Source organism: Bufo gargarizans, chromosome 1 (assembly GCF_014858855.1).
Source record: "Bufo gargarizans isolate SCDJY-AF-19 chromosome 1, ASM1485885v1, whole genome shotgun sequence".
Taxonomy (NCBI): Eukaryota; Metazoa; Chordata; class Amphibia; order Anura; family Bufonidae; genus Bufo; species Bufo gargarizans.
Genome location: NC_058080.1, coordinates 659,152,229 through 659,170,781, shown reverse-complemented (window position 1 = coordinate 659,170,781; position 18,553 = coordinate 659,152,229). Strand labels below are relative to the sequence as shown.

The window sequence follows — 18,553 nt, the reverse complement described above, 5'->3', positions numbered from 1 at the left end:
CGGACAGCACACAGTGTGCTTTCAGCATCCGCATTTGCGGAGCGCGGCCCCGATCTTCAGGTCCGCAGCTCCGCAAAAGATAGAACATGTCCTATTCTTGTCCGCAGCTTGCGGACAAGAATAGGCATTTCTATAGGGGTGCCGGGCGGGTGTGTTGCGGATCTGCAATTTGTGGGTCCGCAACACACCACGGACGTGTGAATGGAGCCTAATAGAAACCACCCAAAAATGACCCCATTCTAGAAACTACAGGGCGCAGAAGGAAAGGAATGCCATATGGTTTTTGGAAGGCAGATTTTGCTGGACTGTTTTTTTTTGACACCATGTCCCATTTGAAGCCCCCCTGATGCAACCCTAGAGTAGAAACTCCATAAAAGTGACCCCATCTAAGAAGCTACACCCCTCAAGGTATTCAAAACAGATATTACAAACATTGTTAACCCTTTAGGTGTTCCACAAGAATTTATGGAAAATAGAAATACAATTTCAAAATTTCTCTTTTCTGGCAGATTTTCAATTTTAATATTTTTTTTCCAGTTACAAAGCATGGTGTTAACAGCCAAACAAAATTCAATATTTATGGCCCTGATTCTGTAGTTTTCAGAAACACCCCATATGTGGTCGTAAACTGCCATACGGTTTTTGGAAGGCAGATTTTGCTGGACTGTTTTTTTTTACACCATGTCCCATTTGAAGCCCCCCTGATGCACCCCTAGAGTAGAAACTCCAAAAAAGTGACCCCATTTTAGAAATTACGGGATAGGGTGGAAGTTTTGTTGGTACTAGTTTAGGGTACATATGATTTTTGGTTGCTCTATATTACACTTTTTGTGAGGCAAGGTAACAAGAAATAGCTGTTTTGGCACCGTTATTTTTTGTTATTTACAACATTCACCTGACAGGTTAGATCATGTGGTATTTTTATAGACCAGGTTGTCTGAACGCGGTAATACCTAATATGTATAAATTTTTTTTATTTATGTAAGTTTTACACAATAATTTCATTTTTGAAACAAAAAAAAATCATGTTTTAGTGTTTCCATAGTCTCAGAGCCATATTTTTTTTCAGTTTTTGGGCGATTATCTTGGGTAGGGTATGATTTTTGCGGGATGAGATGACGGTTTGATTGGCACTATTTTGGGGTGCATATGACGTTTTGATCGCTTGCTATTACACTTTTTGTGATGTAAGGTGACACAAAATTGTTTATTTAGCACATATTTTATTTTTTATGGTGTTCATCTGAGGGGTTAGGTCACATGATATTTTTATAGAGCCGGACGATACGGACGGGTCGATACCTAATATGTATACTTTTTTTTTTTTATGTAAGTTTTGCACAATAACAGCTTTTTTAAAACAAAAAAAATGATGTTTTAGTGACTCCATATTCTGAGCCATAGTTTTTTTATTTTTGGGGCGATTGTCTCAGGTAGGGGCTAATTTTTGAGGGATGAGGTGACGGTTAGATTGGTGCTATTTTGGTGGGCATACATCTTTTTGATCGCTTGCTGTTGTACTTTTTGTGATGTAAGGTAACAAAAAAATGGTTTATTTAGCACAGTTTTTATATTTTATATTTTTTACGATGTTCATCTGAGGGGTTAGGTCATGTGATATGTTTATAGAGCCGGTCTTTATGGACGCGGCGATACCTAATATGTCTACTCCCCCCACCCCCTATTTTTTACCAATTTTTTTTACTTTTTTGGGGGAAAATTTACGTTTTTGCTTATTTTTACTTGAAACTTTTAATTTTTTGGGGGGAAAACGTTATTTTTTCAACTTTATTTTTTGGCCCACTTTGGGACTTCAACTTTTGGGGGTCTAATCCTTTACAATGCATTCCAATACTTCTGTATTGGAATGCATTGGCTGTATGAGTAATACTGTGTATATTACTCATACAGCTTCCTGCCTGTGAGATCCAGAGGGCTAGATCTCACTGGCTCGTCACCGGAAGGCAGCGCGATGCCTTCTTTAGGCATCGCGCTGCCTTCCATGCCATCGAGTCCCCCCTACAGCCCCCCACGGGGACCCGATGGCACCACCGACCGCAACCGCTGACTCATGTAAAAGCTGCAAACCGCAGGTCTGAATTGACCTGCGGTTTGCTGCGATTGCCGACACGGGGGGGGGGGGGTCACAGGACCATTGAGCCAAGGTGTCTGACGGGCGGCGGTGATCGGAAATACACATGACGTACCGGTACGTCATGTGTCCTTAAGTACCAGGACAACATGCCATACTGGCACGTCATGTGTCCTGAAGAGGTTAAGGGCCATTATCAGTATAGGTGACACTGCCTCAGTGCTTGTCACTGCTGCCATCGCACAGCTAAATCATCGCCTGACATGAAGTCATTTCCCTGCATTAATGATTTACACGTCTATCTTGGTCGGTTAGTGTTATCATATAACAGTATACAGGTGGAACTCTAAAAATTAGAATATTGTGCAAAGTTCATTTATTTCAGTAATGCACCTTAAAAGGTAAAACTAACATATGAGATAGACTCATTACATGCAAAGCGAGAGATTTCAATATTTGTTATAATTTGGTTTACAGTTTATGAAACCCCAAAGACACAATCTCAGGTCCCCTTTGCTCAGGGGGTATGGATTAATTAGCTGACTAGAGTGTGACACTTTGAGCCTAGACTATTGAACCTTTTCACAATATTCTAATTTTAAGGTGCATTACTCAAATAAATGAACTTTTGCACGATATTCAAACTTTTCGAGTTTCACCTGTATACTTGTCCTTGTATGGAATGTGGTATATGGGAAAGAATAGAGCTCAGACAGTAGATATCAGATAAGGCTCCTTATAGATGGGTAGATGAATAGCCAAATGAATGTGATCAATTATATAGAAATTAAATCGGCCTTCATTTCTACTTTCATTTCCACAGTGGTTTGAATGAATGATTGTTCCTGCAATTGTCTGTTCAAAACCTCCTCCTAGGGGAGGACATGCTCTGCCGGCAAACTTTAATTTTTATGTCGACATGAAAGACTTAGTAACTTAGTAAGAAAATTTGTAAGGCTGAAAAAAGGCATCTGTCTATCCAGTTCGGCCTGGTATCCTGCAAGCTGATCAAGAGGGAGGCAACAAAGAAAAAGCAAATGTTCCTCATTTTAAGGGTAAAAAAATTCCTTCCCAACTCAGAATGACTCCCTGGATCAGGGATCTCTAGTAACTATGACCTGTAGTATTATTACACTCCAGAAATACATCCAGGCCCCTCTTGATCTCTTTTAGCGAGACTTAAAAGAGCATTTCCTTTAGTGGCTTACCTACCATAGAGGCAGACCACGTTACTGCTGTGGGACGCGGGGGTGGAGGGGGCCCTGGAGCTGAACTGCTTTTCCTATTCCTGACATAGATTTACTGGATTTTCCACCAGCTACCACTAGGAAGAACTCAAAGTGAGGAGTTTATTTACAGCTTCCATTGAAGTCAATGGTAAGCTCCCCCTTGTGGTGGCTGCAGGCAGAAAGTTTTATAATATACTGTACTGTCTGAAGGGAAGCAGAATTATCTATGTATTTATGCTATTCATCTGGTGTAAATACACAAGAAATATGATGTTTGGCATGAGCGTCATATTTATGAAGCACCTAGAAATTGAGTGGGATAAGCGAAGAGTAACTTTTTAGTAAAAATGTTTTTATTAAATAGACCACTGTTCACACAACCAGGGTGTCAATGGTCAATGACTTATTCTATAATGGGCAACCCAAGAAAAATCAATATACTAATTAACAAATGGTGGGTGACCTTATTAAAACTTAACTTTTAATAAATAACCTTGCTAAGATAGGCCCATATCTCTAATACTACTGAACACGTACAAGCATAAAGTGATCTTGCATACAAAGAAAAAGGCAGAAATAAAGAAAAAAGGTAAAAAATATATATAATAAGTATATTAAGAGAGGAGGGTACACTAAAATCAAGTGTTTAGAGGAGTAAGGGTTAAAGGGACACAGATACTGGGTCTCTTATCACTGTACATCCCTATAGCTTCCTCCACATCAATTGCCCTAAACATAATGTCCTTGAATCACAAACACCCCAGAATTAAAGAGGTTGTCCAGAAGTAAAAAATAAAATATGGCAGCAGCATGTGGAAAAAAAATCCACAAATCTCAGCTATTACATTCCTTCCGCTCTATGAGTGCTTTATATATATGGCTGCAGTGATGATGCATATGATGTGCTGGACGTACTGGCATCATTGCTGCCAACATGTAAACAAAGACTGACAGGGATATAATGGACAAATGCTCATCTGTTACAGTGTCAGTGATGTACAGGTGTATGGAATGTGACCACTGCAGCCAATCGCAATATACCAGTAACATGCCATATACCAGCATGTCCCCACTGCAGTTTGTAAACAATCAGCGGCAGGAGTGAACGGGCCAGAGCTGAAAAGAATGGCACTAAAGAAAGGGGTGAGTATAACATGCATCCACAATGCATGTGCCAAATTGTTGATCCAACCTTCACTACTACCTAACACCATCCTACATTCACCACTACTAAACATACAGGAGAATACAGCATCAAATACCTATTAAATCCAGTGACATCTCCTCTGATGTAGACATTCTCTTTCCTCATCTTCTCTATTTGGCCCACACTGCCATGACGACTTCTTTCAGCCACATCTTCTCTCTGCAGAGTCTTCCACACAGACATCTTATGTTCCTCATTTTTTGATCATCATCCTCCCCCTCCTGGCATCCCAACAGTGTTATCCTGTTGCTACCCTCAATATTGTGACTATGTTCCTCAATGCCCCCAAATATTATATTGTAGAAATAATAGTGCCATACAGAGAGTCCCCCTATAGTATCAGTGCTTCCTACAGTCCCACTAAGGCCTTTTTCCCACAGGCGTGTGCGCCCCGTTGCCGTGTTGCGGACCGCATTTGCGGATCTGCAATACACGGGCGCCGTTCCGTGGGCATTCCGCATGACGGATGCGGACCCATTCACTTCAATGGGTCCGCAAATCCAGAGATGCGGAAGGGTGTAGAACAAGCCCTACAGAGGCACTACGGAGTACTTCCGTTCCGCAAAAAGATAGAACATGTCCTATCTTTTTGCAGAACGGCCGGATCGCAGACCCATTCAAGTGACCCATACTAATAATTCTCTTTAAGAGTGACCTCATTAGTAATAGCGCCTCCAGTAGTAATAACACCCCCCATAGTAACAGTTAGGTCCCTTTCACACGAGTGAGTTTTCTGTGGCGGTGCAATGCGTGACGTGAACGCATAGCACCCGCACTGAATCCTGACCCATTCATTTCAATGGGTCTGTGTACATGAGCGTTGTTTTTCACGCATCAGTTCTGCGTTACGTGAAAATCGCAGCATGTTTTATATTCAGCGTTTTTCACCCATAGAAGTGAATGGGGCTGCGTGAAAAACGCATTGCATCCGCAAGCAAGTGCGGGTGCGATGCGTTTTTTACTGATGGTTGCTAAGAGATGTTGTTTGTAAACCTTCAGTTTTTTGCACCCGCGTGGAAAAAACTGAACAACTAACGCAATCGCAGACAAAACTGACTGAACTTGCTTGCAAAATAGTGCGAGTTTCACTGAACGCACCCTGAATGCATCCGGACTTAATCCGTCACGCCCGTGTGAACCCAGCCTTTAAGAGAATTGAAGTTCACGAAGTGGACTTCGATTCGAATTTCAGGGAAAATTTGATTCACCACAAAGCTGAATTTGCCGTATTGCGGACCGCATTTGCGGATCCGCAATACACGGCCGCCTATCCGTGGGCATTCCGCATCACGGATGCGGACCCATTCACTTCAACGGGTCCGCAAATCCGGAGATGCGGAAGGGTGCATAACAAAACCCTACAAAAGCACTACGGAGTGCTTCCGTGGTGTTTCATCCCGTACTTCCGTTCCGCCAAAAAATAGAACATGTCCTATCTTTTTGCAGAACGGCCAGATCGCGGACCCATTCAAGTGAATGAGTCCGCGATCCGCTGCGGCTGCCCCACGGACTGTGCTCGTGCATTGCAGCCCGCATTTTGCACACGCCTGTGTAAAAGAGGCCTAATACTAATAATTCTCTTCGAGAGTGCCCTCATTAGTAATCGCGCCGTAATAGTGATAATGTTCCCGAAAATACCCCTGTTATGTTGTGGCAAATAATGATAACACCCCACAATAATACCACTGGTAGTAGTAATAATGCCTTATAATAAAAATAATTTTTCCAATAGGGCCTCCAGTAGTAATAACACCCCCCATAGTAACAGTTAGTGTTAAGAGAATCGAAGTTCACGAAGTGGACTTCGATTCGAATATCAGGCAAAATTTGATTCACCACAAAGCTGAATTTCCTTGTGCTCCATGGTAAGGAATCAGTTTTCCCAAAAATGGCAGTTAAAAACTAAAATTCATGCTCAACTCATCCATTTGCGCACAAAGTCTGCCTCGGCCATCTTGATTGAAGATCCCACACGAAATCTTGTGTGCGGCGACATGTGACAACACCACGTCGGACACCGTGCGTGATTTCACTCTGGATCTTCAGTCAAGATGGCCACAGCAGATTCTTCGCAATCAAATGGATAAGGTGAGTATTTATTATTTATTTTTTACAGATTAACCCCTAATGGTCATCTCAGATGCCGCGATCAGCGATAAACACAGCATTCAATGAGGGTTCGATGACGGGGGACGGTGCAATCAACGTTTCCCATCATTGCGCCCACTACTCACAAAGTAAATACGATTCGTGACAAAGTAATTACTCTGAAGGTGAGGTGGATGAGCCTGGAAGCTGTCCTGGTCTGACAATGAGACTTTGGCGCTTGAACAACTGACATACACACTGGGTGATGTGACAGGGAACAGAAAAAGACAGGGGTATAAGGGCAGGCTAGCTGCTGCTGACGCTCCTCCAGACCTCACCTTGCACTGCCCCCACCACTAGGCACACCAGGAGTTACGGGCAGGCTTCCACTATGTCTCAGACATTCTCCGCCAGCGCCAGTCCTGCCAGCGTGCATGGGAAAGCATCAGACAGGAAACTGGGCTGAGCTTTCATTGGGGGCCCAGTAGCGCACCACAGGCTCGCAGCAGCGGCTTCCTCCTCCTTGCACTAAGCATGGATGCAAAAGGCGTATTCCACAGTTTAGGGCAAATATTCTTACAAATTAAAGAAAACACCAAGTTTTGCAGACTGTCCGTAAATTTACAGACGGTTAGCAAACCCTGCCTGGGAGTTTGACGCATGCCTACTGGAAAACTGGATGGGGCATACTAGGTTTTGCTATGGAGGCCGATGGAGGTCTGTGTATGCCCTGACCTAATTGCTGCTCAGCTGCAAGTACAGTATATTATCATATTTCTGAGACAGACAGGGGCAGATTTATCATAACCAGGCACGCTGCTGGATGCTGCACCTTGTCATAAATTAGCTGCAGCATCCGCCAGTTCGTGCGCCTGAACTGTCGCAGTCTGCGACTTTATCGGGTCACAAAAGTGGTGTATCTGTCTAATAAATGTGGCCCATATTCTTTCATTTATTCATGCTTTTCGTTTTATTAGTTTTCCTAACTTCTATATAATATATGTCCTGTAGATCTGGTATGCCATAAAAGTTCAATTATTAGAAGCCAAATCTCTACCGTAGTTCTCAAGGTTCAGTAGAGCTGGAACCGTGCATGCACATTTAGGGTGAATTCACATTTTATTTTGGCTTGCCGCCAAGGAGCTGATTTGTAGCCTCAAACCTTCTTGCACCAAATCTTCCGCATGTGAATATACTGTACCCTTAGGTTGGTAGCAGCTGCAGACAAAATGTAGCTGCAAATTCGTCCAGGCTGCTAATGAAATACGGGCTAACTTGTCTAGTTTGCCTAAAACCCCTTGACCGATAATAAACAGCAACGAGTTAGCACTTATTTCATTGCAATCTACGTGGAGCAGTGGCTTATGGCCACATCAAGGCTGCATTTGAGCTACAGCCCAGCTATGCGGCAGCCACTACATGGAAGTCAACATGTACTGTAAAACCTTTCACTCTCAGATTTCCAAGAAATTCGGTGGAGAGTGATCTCTCATGAGTGTGCACTTCATCGCCAACATCAGGAACCTGGTCATTCTCAAGAACATTTGGGATCCTAGTTGCAGGACCTGATCTGGCTGTTGCAACATAAAATTAAATTATTGGAGAACCCACATATATATAGCTTACAGTTTCTGCTGTGAAAAGCAGGTATATATATATAGAGATAGAGAGTCATGAAATATACACTAACAATGACAACAATGTACAAAAGAAGTCACAATATCTAGTTTGTGCAACCAAATAGACAAGTACCCACCTCTCATGGGCTGGAGGTGGCAAAGCTTCTTCATCTTCTACAAAGGCTGGATTTTCCAGTGGGTAGATACTACTATACTGAGGGGGAAGTATTGGTGGTGCTACCCTGTTAACCATTCCAGCACTACTATTACTTGGGGATAGCGTTGACGCACTCGGGCTGCTCGCTATAGGATCATACGCAGTGTAGGGGGGAGGAATATACTGTACCACAGTGGCTCCATGGAAAGTTATTGGCTGATTTATTCCGTTGAAGACAAAGGACTGTCCAGCAGTAGATGGTTCTGGTTCAGTAGCTGTATCGTTCCTTCTCTTACAAGAAAGCATCTTAAATTTGCATGCAGAAATCAATATAAAGGTCAAAGAAACTATGATCAGAATAGGACCCACAAGATGAGTCCATCGAAACCCTTTGTTCCCATCAGATCGAATCCATCCAAATAAAGTTAGAGTGATACCAACCATTCCAATAAAAATTCCAGAAAACAGTAAAGTTGGCCCGGCTTTATTTCTAGTAGAGGCCCACGCTTCAGGTTGGCTGTTTGTATATGGAGGAACTGATAAGACATTGACGGAAAACTCATCTTCTGCATTGTTACGTGCCATTATGAAAAGTCAGACGGCTTTTCGTCCATCCAGGCTAGAAAGAAATTCTTAGCAGCCTGCAGGGGTAAAAGTTCAGACGGATCCTACGAGTCTGTGTTCACATGATTGCTGCTCATAAAGCATAGACTTTGGTAGCAAAGTATAAAGGTCTGAGCAGTGGAGCTTAAATCTAATAGATATATATTCTGCAGATATACAGAGTAATTACACATGAGCCTTTTATGCAAGTAGATTATGTCAGTTCTTTGTGTGTATAAACTCCTTACATAGGTTATAGCAGACAAACAATAGTAGACATTTCTCCCTCACCCCAATCAAAAAACACACACACATACATACCTTAAAGGGATTTTCAGGTAAATATGTTGGTAAATATGTCCTCAGCATAGGTCATCAATTATAATAGCAAAAACATAAATGCAATCGCACTCTGCAACCAGCACTCTGTCCTGCCTCTATGCTGGATGTTGAATAAGGCATTGGTGTACATTTTGGCCAAAGCGTAATAAGCCACTCACCACGTCAAGGTCGCCTCCATGAGTGGTCCCTAACACTAGTTCTTACCTGTTATGGGCCATGACCCCCCACATCAATTATAATATCAGTGGAGGTCTAACTACCGGCACCCCCACGATCAGCTGTTTGAAGGGGCCGTGGCACGAGCATTTTCATAGCATACCAAGAACACACCAAAAAAAATCGATTCGCTACCACGAAGCGCAAGGAAATTCGGCTTCAGGGAAAATTTTATTTTCCCTGAAATTCGTATCGAATTCCCCTTTGTGGAGTTCGATTTGCTGAACCCTAACTATGACCATACTCTTACACAGTAAAATTTTAACCTGCTAAATCAATTAGGAGATCATTGGCACTATAAAGTAATATGGTGAACTTGAGGGCTCATTGACCTGCGGTAGGAGACTTCCTAATTCTTTTTATCCTAGCATAGCCAGCTCTCATTGAAGAGACCCAGCATTCTACGGAGACTTATTTTCAGGCAATGCATCATGGGTAAACAAATAGTATGCAAATTAGCTCATATCAGTGAAACCACAGACCCCCATCTGCTGACAGCAGTTTGGGGATTCTTGCCCTCATTAGTACAGAGCAGGGTATTGTCTGGCTAAACGAGATGTCGTTTGGTTGAAGAGAGAATTTGCATCCTAGATGAGCTTTACTCACAAAACACTAGTGGACTTAGCACCTACCACCGTAATATATGTCTGCGTTGGCATTTTCTTATAAATTACAATTCAGTAAAGAATATCATAGGAAATCAATGGCTACAAAGGTCTGTACAAGCCAAATACTTAAAAACAATGATATGGTTACTAAGGGAAAGTAATATGCGTCGGTCAGTGTAGTAATACAGAATTCCAGGTAGGGGGCGCCCTGTAACATTGTATAAGCTTCAATAAACAACCTTTAGGTTAAAGAGCCCCACAAAAGGCCACATTCATCTTGGCCCCCAGGCTCATTAAATCCCAGCCTGCCGTCCTGCTGGTATAAATAATATGACATCTCTAATTGCTATAGAATATTGTGGCATTTCGATGGAGTTTATTTATGAAAAGCTGATTTATTCTCTCCGCTATCAGTGCTTGTTTTTCTTGTGTTTCACATGTTTTTTATATCACAAACTTGAATGTTTTCAATCCTCTAGATGATCACTTGTTTACCTCCTGAGCATTAGCTGCCATCTTTAGTTCTTTATGTTATAGTGCATGCTACTTATTTCCAATCCCTTTTATCCATCTGGGGGGGGGGGGGGATTTATCAAGCCTTGAATGCCAGAATTCTGGCTTCAAAAAGTCACAAGGGTCTTTGCGACTTTTTGGGGTCACGTGCGCAAAAAAAAAGTTGCAACTTTTTTCATTTGGAGTCAAAATTTGGTCAAAATTTCAGAGTAGACCACCTTTGTTTCACATTTATGAAGTGCTACTTAAAATAAAATTCACAACTTCACACCAGGCATTCCCCAGGCGGACAATAGGACCATGGATCATAGGATGAATTGGATAAAATCCATGTATCAGCATCTAGAATTTTGTGAAGATCTGACAACTGCTGGGACAGATTTTACAATAGGCATGCAAGGCCCACATGTAGGTGAACCTACAATAGATGAAGGGTTTGACACAATTGTGGACTGTGAAGCTAACAACCCTTTCTTCCTGGGGTAACTCTACACATGTTATTTAGGCCTCTTTCACACGAGCACTGTCCATGCAGCAGCTACAGCGGATCGCGGGCCCATTCACTTTTAGGCTCCATTCACACATCCGAATAATGGGTCCACATCCGTTCTGCAAATTGCGGAACGGGTGAGGACCCATTCATTCTCTATACGGCAGGAATGGATGCTGTGTGCTGTCCGCATCTGCGTGCCGCCTATCTTCCGGTCCGCGCCTCCTGAAAAAAATAGAACATGTCCTATTCTTGTCCGCAATTGCAGACAAGAATAGGCATTTCTATGGGGGTGCCGGCTGGGTGTATTGCAGGATCTATTGGCTGATAAGGGTCATGTGACCAGGCTTCTATTGGCTAATGCATTTTTTGAGAATATCTCACGCAGGGATGTCCTTTTGAACAGCTCACTCTCAGACAGCAGCACTGTGCTGTCTGAGTGTGAGCTGCAGGGAGAAAGTCACCATCCCTCCCACCCCTGAAGCTGACAGAAGTTGTTTTTTGTCTTCATTTTTTCAATCCGTGTCGGCTGCGGAGTGGGAGGCGGCGTGGCCTAAATGGATTGGGGCATGGCTTAGTGGATCCTGGGGGCGGGGTTTTTAAGTTTATCTTTTGAATAGCCACCCTACCTGCCCCCTGAACTGTCACCTCCACAGCACTCCGCTCCCTTAACTTTGTCATCCACTGCGCCCTGCCCCTTTGAAGCTGACCTGCAGAATTAAAAGAAAAATGGGTGGTTTGTTATGGAAACCTGGTGTAAAACTGTGTGTATGTGGAGACTAAGGACCTGCAAGCTTCTATTGGCTGATAAGGGACATGTGACCATGTATATGGCAGTTGGGATATGAAGAGAAAGACCTGCAGGCTTCTATTGGCTAATGTAGGTCATGTGATGTGCCATATTGGCATTTTTTGGGAATATCTCAGGAACAGTACGTGCTAGAGAGCTGTGATCCCTACAAGATTTCTTTCCAGGTAGCAAAGGGATGTGTATACCAAGTTTAGCTGAAATCGATGGTTGCGTTATTGAGTGATCGCGGAACATACATACATATATACGTCCTTCTTTATATTATAAAGACTATGGAAGAATTTTGAACCACTGAATTAAAAAAAAATTTGTATTTTACAGCCAGATGTCAAGATCTCTTTTGAGAAACTGTAGTTAAAGGAACACTACAGGTAAAAACTGATACACTAGTGCAAGACCTGAGGGACCATACATGACCATGTATCAATGTTTCCTGGAATGTTCCTTTAAGAAACTTGGACTGCAGCAGTTTTTTTCCAAAAAGTTTTAGTTTTAGTTTGGGGTTCTAACCGGTCAGCTGCACAGACTGGGAGATGGCCCTTCCTAGCCATAGAGCAGCATACCTCCCAACTTTTGAAAATCAGAAAGGAGGACAATAGCAGCTGCAAACTGCCACGCCTCTAACTTTGCGCAGTGCATAACTATACACACCCAATCCCAATCAGTCCCCTGAATGCCCGCACATAGTAATTATTTCTACTTCGTGCCACCACACAGTAGTGATGGCCACAATTTGTCCATCCCAGTAGTGATACCCATATTGTGTCCCTTTCACAGTAGTTATGCCCACATTGCCAGTTTTATTGGTACTATTTTGGGGTACATATTTTTAATTGCTCTATATTACATTTTTTGTGAAGCAAGGTAACCAAAAAATTGCTGTTTTGGCACTGTTTTTATTTTTTACAACAGTCACCTGACAGGGTAGATCATGTGCTATTTTTATAGACCAAGTAGTTACGGACTCTATGATGTCAAATATGTCTACTTTCTTTGTTTGCTTCAGTTTTACATAATAAAGCATTTTTGAAAATAAAATTATGTTTTTGTGTCTCCATTTTCAGAACGCCATTTTTTTTCTTTTTCTGGCAATAGTCTGGTGCAGGGGCTCATTTTTTTGTGGGAAGAGTTGACGTTTTTATTGGTACCATATTCGAATACATATGATTTTTGATCATTCATTATTTCACTTTATGGGGCAAGGTGACTAAAAAATTGGTTGTTTTAGCACAGTTTTTATGTATTTATTTTTACAGCGTTCACCTGAGGGGTTAGGTCATGTGAAATTTGTATAGAGCTGATGGTTACAGACGAGGCAATACCTAATATGTATACTTTTTCTTATTTATTTAAGTTTTACACAATAATAGCATTTTTTAAACAAAAAAAATATGTTTTAGTGTCTCCATAGTCAGAGCCATAGCTTTTTTATTTTTTTGACCGATTGTCTAAATAGTTAGGGTCTCATTTTTTGCAGGATGAGGTGACGGTTTGATTGCTACTATTTTGGGGGGCATACGCCTTTTTGATCGCTTGGTCTTGCACTTTATGTGATGTTAGGAGACAAAAAAAAAGGGGTTTTTTTTGCCACTGTTTTTATTTTTTTGCTGTGTTCATCTGAGGGGTTAAGGTCATATATTTTCATAGAGCAGTTTTTTATGGATGCGGCGATACCCAATAGGTCTACTTAAATTTATTTCACTTTAACACAATACCGGTAATAGCAGTTTTAAAGAAAAAAAAAACAACATATTTTAGTGTCTTCATTGTCTCAGAGTCATAGTTCATTTATTTTTTGACCGATTGTCTTAGGTAGAGTCTCATTTTGAGGTGACTGTTTGATTGGTACTATTTTGGGGGACATACGCCTTTTTGATCACTTGATGTTGCAAGTTTTATGACGCAAGGTGAGAAGAAATGGCTTTTTTGGCACTGTATTTATTTTTATTTTTTTACGGTGTTCACCAGAGGGTTTAGATAATGTGATATTTTTATAGAGCTGGTTGTAACAACAACCAGCGATGTGGCGATAACTAATATGTATACTTTTTTTATTTTTTTATTTCACTTTAACACAATAGCTTTTTTAAAACAAAAAAATTATGTTTTAACGTCTCCATGTTCTGAGTGCTATAGCTTTTATTTTATTTTTTAGCGATTTTCTTATGTAGGGGCTCATTTTTTTGCGGGATGAGGTGACGGTTTTATTGGTAACATTTTGTGAGACATACGCCTTTTTGATCACTTGGAGTTGCACTCTTTGTGATGTAAGATGACAAAAATTGTTAGTTTTTTTTACACAGTTTTTATTTTTATTTTTTTATTGAACGGGGGCGATCATGTGATATATTTATAGAGCCAGTCGTTACGGACAAGGCAATATCAAATATGTCTTTTTTTTTTTTCTATTTTTAACATTTTTTTTAATTACTTAATTAGGGAATAAAAAAAATTTTACATGTGAAACTGTAAAAAAAATTTTTTTTTAAACACTTGTTTTTTTTATATTTCACACTTTGCGTCCCCAATAAGGTCATACAAGACCTCTGGAGTACATTTACCTTCACTTACCTTTCACCTGCACGATATTCAAATTTTTAGAGTTTCACCTGTATATATACATTTCTAGCCATAATATATTTACATATATTATTATATATTAAGAATATATAATATATGTAAATATATTATTGCTAAAATTATCAGTAATAGTTTCCCACATATGCAATTATATATATCAGAAGGATGAATATATATAAATTTATATTTTTTTGTAATTACACATTTTTCACGATTACTAAAAAATATATAATATATATAAATTTAATTTAGCCTCTATTTCTAAAATGTTTCTGGTGGGATTTGAACTCACAACCTTCTACATTACAGCCCAGAAGCTTAACCACTAAACTATAGAGCTACATGGCCTGTTACTTAAAAAAAAAAAAAATAGAAGCAGAAGTCTCTTTTTTCCTTTTTTTTTTTTAGTAACTGGCTCTATAGTGTAGTGGTTAACATTCTTGGCTGTAATGTAGAAGGTTGTGCGTTCGAATCCCACCAGAAACTTTTCAGAAATGGAGGCTAAATTAGATTTAAATACATTGACTTGAGCATCGCGATATTCGGCCGAACACCGCGATGTGCTGAGCATAGCGATGCTACAGCCGAACTGATGTTTGGCTGAGCATGCTCGCCCAACACTAGTCACTATTTTTTCAACAGTATAGTACCTGGGGCATTGGGGAGCACCAAGGGTACAGTATGGGGAGGGTGGCAGCAGGATGACACTGTCTGGACACCAGGATGGGGAGGTTGATGGAAATTTTTTTAAATCTAACGTGGTCTGTGTTACAAACTCTGTAGAGACAAGATGCAGCTGAAAGAATTTTCCATGGCGGTCTGGGTCAAACGGAGGAGAAAAGGGAAAAGAAGGTCTACATGACAGGCGATGTCCCTGGATGTAAGATGTATGAGGTGCTGTATTCTCCTCCAAGTCTTTTTTATTAATATATTTTTTTTATTTTTTTATTTTAGGAGTCAATTTGGGGTATTTGAAGATTTCATATTGCCTAGGAAGAGATTGTGGCGCTCATGAAGCACCGCAGGCTCTTCATTTTATTTTTTTTAAACTAAAATGGAGGGAGGGGCCCAAGTTGGATAGACAGCCCCGGGCCTATCATGCACTTAATCCACCTCTGGTCAATATATAGAGTCAGAAACAAATGTCTATCCCTGCACCACATGTACCAGCATCTAGCTTGAGCCCCCGTGATAAATCTGGTGCAGGTCTAGACTGACAGTTTGGGTTTACGCCAGTTACATTTTAGACAGGTTTAGTAAAAAAATAATGCTCCAGTATCAGTATGTTTCCTTCAGTGTATATGCTGAACATAGCCATAGGCCAAAAGAGTGTCCTTTTGTCAGGGTGTGTCAAAAGTCTCAAGACACCCTTTCATTTCAGAAACAATAGGGAAAATGAAATAACTGAATACCTCAGCAAGTAATAGGTGAGAGGGCCTCTTTTAGGCTTTGACCGGAACATGACCGTCATATTGAAAGCCGCCATATTGGATCAAGGGCACATTTTTCTAATTGGAAGGGGATCACATAGCATATCAAAGAAGACCAACATTTTCGTAGAAATCTACTGCCACAATCAGTTTTGCAATATCTTTTGTGGTTCGAAAGTTACCAACACAGAAAGTTGCAACAATAACCTGTGATGTACAGCTATTTGACGTTTGTGTTGTCCCTGGTGCTGAACACAGAACTTTGAAATTTGTAACTTCCTGTGTTGAGGCCAGTCTTGGGGAGGCCCCAAAGCTAAGCTGGGTCCCCCCGGACACCGTTGAGGTTTCACCACATGTTGCTGCTCTCCAGAAGGGATGTTAAGACGTGGTGCACCCGATGGGAAATAAGTCCAGAGAGTCAGGGTCTGCAGTGAACCAGTGTGCGTCTTTACTGGAGAAATTCAGGTGCAAAACAATACAGGCAAGACATTGGGTTGGCTTCTCCAGTCTCCTCCCTGGCAGAAGAAAGGTTTGATGGTGAGGAAAGGCCTGAGCTAGTTGTCCCTCTCTCTCAGAAGTCTGGTAACCTGGCCAAAGGCTGGAGGTCCAGTGTCTGTAGCTCAGTAGATAGGGTGGCCCTCAGGCACATGGTCTGTGGATCAGCAACCCCATGTCAACATCTTCTTCTGGTCACTCATGCAGTCTGGCATGGGTCTCTTCTTCTAAGAACTGATTCCTAACTGCAGAACACCAGGGACTCTAAATGCTCTCCTTATATACAGTTTCTAGCTGAACTAGAACCTTCAAGTGTGAGGAGTGGAGCGGAGAAACACAACCTAAACAAATACAATGTTACAATTCTGGTCTCTCATTGACTTGCATTAGAGCTTCAATAATACTCAATGGTAATGTCGCAGAAGTTTTCCCAGACATAATAATAATATAGCTACACATGACATCCAAAAGGTCAGTCTTCCTGGTTTTGTTAAACAAGTCTGTCTTTTTCCCTCCAAAACATACTCTTCTTTAACTCTTATGGCAACTGTTGAAAATTACCAGCTTCTCATTGCTGGCTAGAAAGTCACAAAAGTCTCTCAGTATTCATTAACCCTTTCTACAGTGCAGTGCAAACACAGTGCAAATAAGCAGTATATATAGAGTATCATAGCAACCATATTAAATGCAATTAAACAGTATAAGTCAGGGAAACTTAACCCTTTAAAGTAAAATAAAGTGAGCAGTTGATGACTTTGCATAGGGTAAATGGACAAATATCCACAAATGTCCAGACTTCAAAGTACCCCTGCTTCAGGGCACTAAAAGAGCCCACTTATCACTAGAATGAGGAAAGAGAAGGTCTTGCAAAGCTCACGCTCTCCCCTCACTACAGGGGGTGGAATTGATATGCGCCCATAGATTGTCCATCCCACTGACTCTCCTGCAGTAAGGAGAGTGAGTGTGCTATGCAAGTGCTTTGCTCTCCTCGTCCTATCGATCAGTGGGATCTCAGCACTCAGACCACCACTGATCAAAACTTTTGACATGCCTCTATGACATATCAAAAGTTTTTTGTAAACTCAGTGTCCTTTAAAAGGGGTTATCCTGGAAAAGATAATGACTTCCTCAGGATTGGCCATCATTATCACATCATCGGGGGTACAAGTACTGGCATACCCACCAATCAGATCTTTCAGGGAGCCGCTATACTCACTCAAATTATGGTGAGTGATGCAGGCTTCACTTGAATAGGGTCCTCCACCCGCATCAAACGGTCCGCACCACAAAAAAGTAGTGCATGCACCGCCTCTCCCGGATTGCAGACCCATTTAAGTGTGTGGGGTGTACACGGAGTGCACGTGGCCGATGCCCGTGCAGTGCGGACCCGCTGTATGCGGGCCACAATACGTCCACCGTCGGGAAATGGCCGTGTGCATGAGCCCTAATAAAGTCTCTTTTCTTGGATAAACCCTTTAAGCAGGGGCGTAGCTATAGGGGGTGCAGAGGTAGCAGTCGCTACCGGGCCCAGGAGCCTGAGGGGGCCCAAAGACCCTTGTGCTGCATAAGAAGACACACAATGCACTGAGGGAAGGGGGGCCCAAGCCTAACTCTTGCACCAGGGCCCATGAGCCTTTAGCTACGCCCCTGCCTTTAAGGGTCAATTCACACATCCGCACTTTGGGTCCGGATACGTTCCGTAATTATACGCAACGGGTATCGGACCTATTCATTTTCAATGGGGACGGAAAAGATGCGGACATCACACAGTGTCCTGTTCACATCTGCATTTCCGGTCCGCGGCCCCGAACTTCCGGTTCGCAGCTCAGCAGCTGTGGACAAGAATAGGCATTTCTATTGGGGTGCCGGCCTGGTGTTTCGCGGATCTGCAAAACACCGAGGACGTGTGAATGGACCCAAAGTCTTAGACATGACACCATCATCAGAAAATATGGAATGCCTGTCTACTTTAGACCAGCTTGTCTATTCTGCCCAATAGACATGCACAATCATATAGGAACAATGATAGTATAATACTGTGTATATTTCTTTATAGTATTTCAAGTCCTCATA

General features: G+C 41.7%; 1 protein-coding gene across 1 annotated transcript in view; it reads right to left on the bottom strand.

Moving 5' to 3' along the window:
* TMEM174 (transmembrane protein 174) overlaps positions 1-8,994 on the bottom strand; it is a 23,540-nt gene extending 14,546 nt beyond the window's left edge. Inside the window, exon 1 of the mRNA XM_044291799.1 lies at positions 8,373-8,994. Within this exon, the coding sequence (XP_044147734.1) occupies positions 8,373-8,977 (605 nt within the window). The 5' untranslated portion in view covers positions 8,978-8,994. The remainder of the gene's footprint in view (positions 1-8,372) is intronic.
* Positions 8,995-18,553: the final 9,559 nt, after the last annotated feature.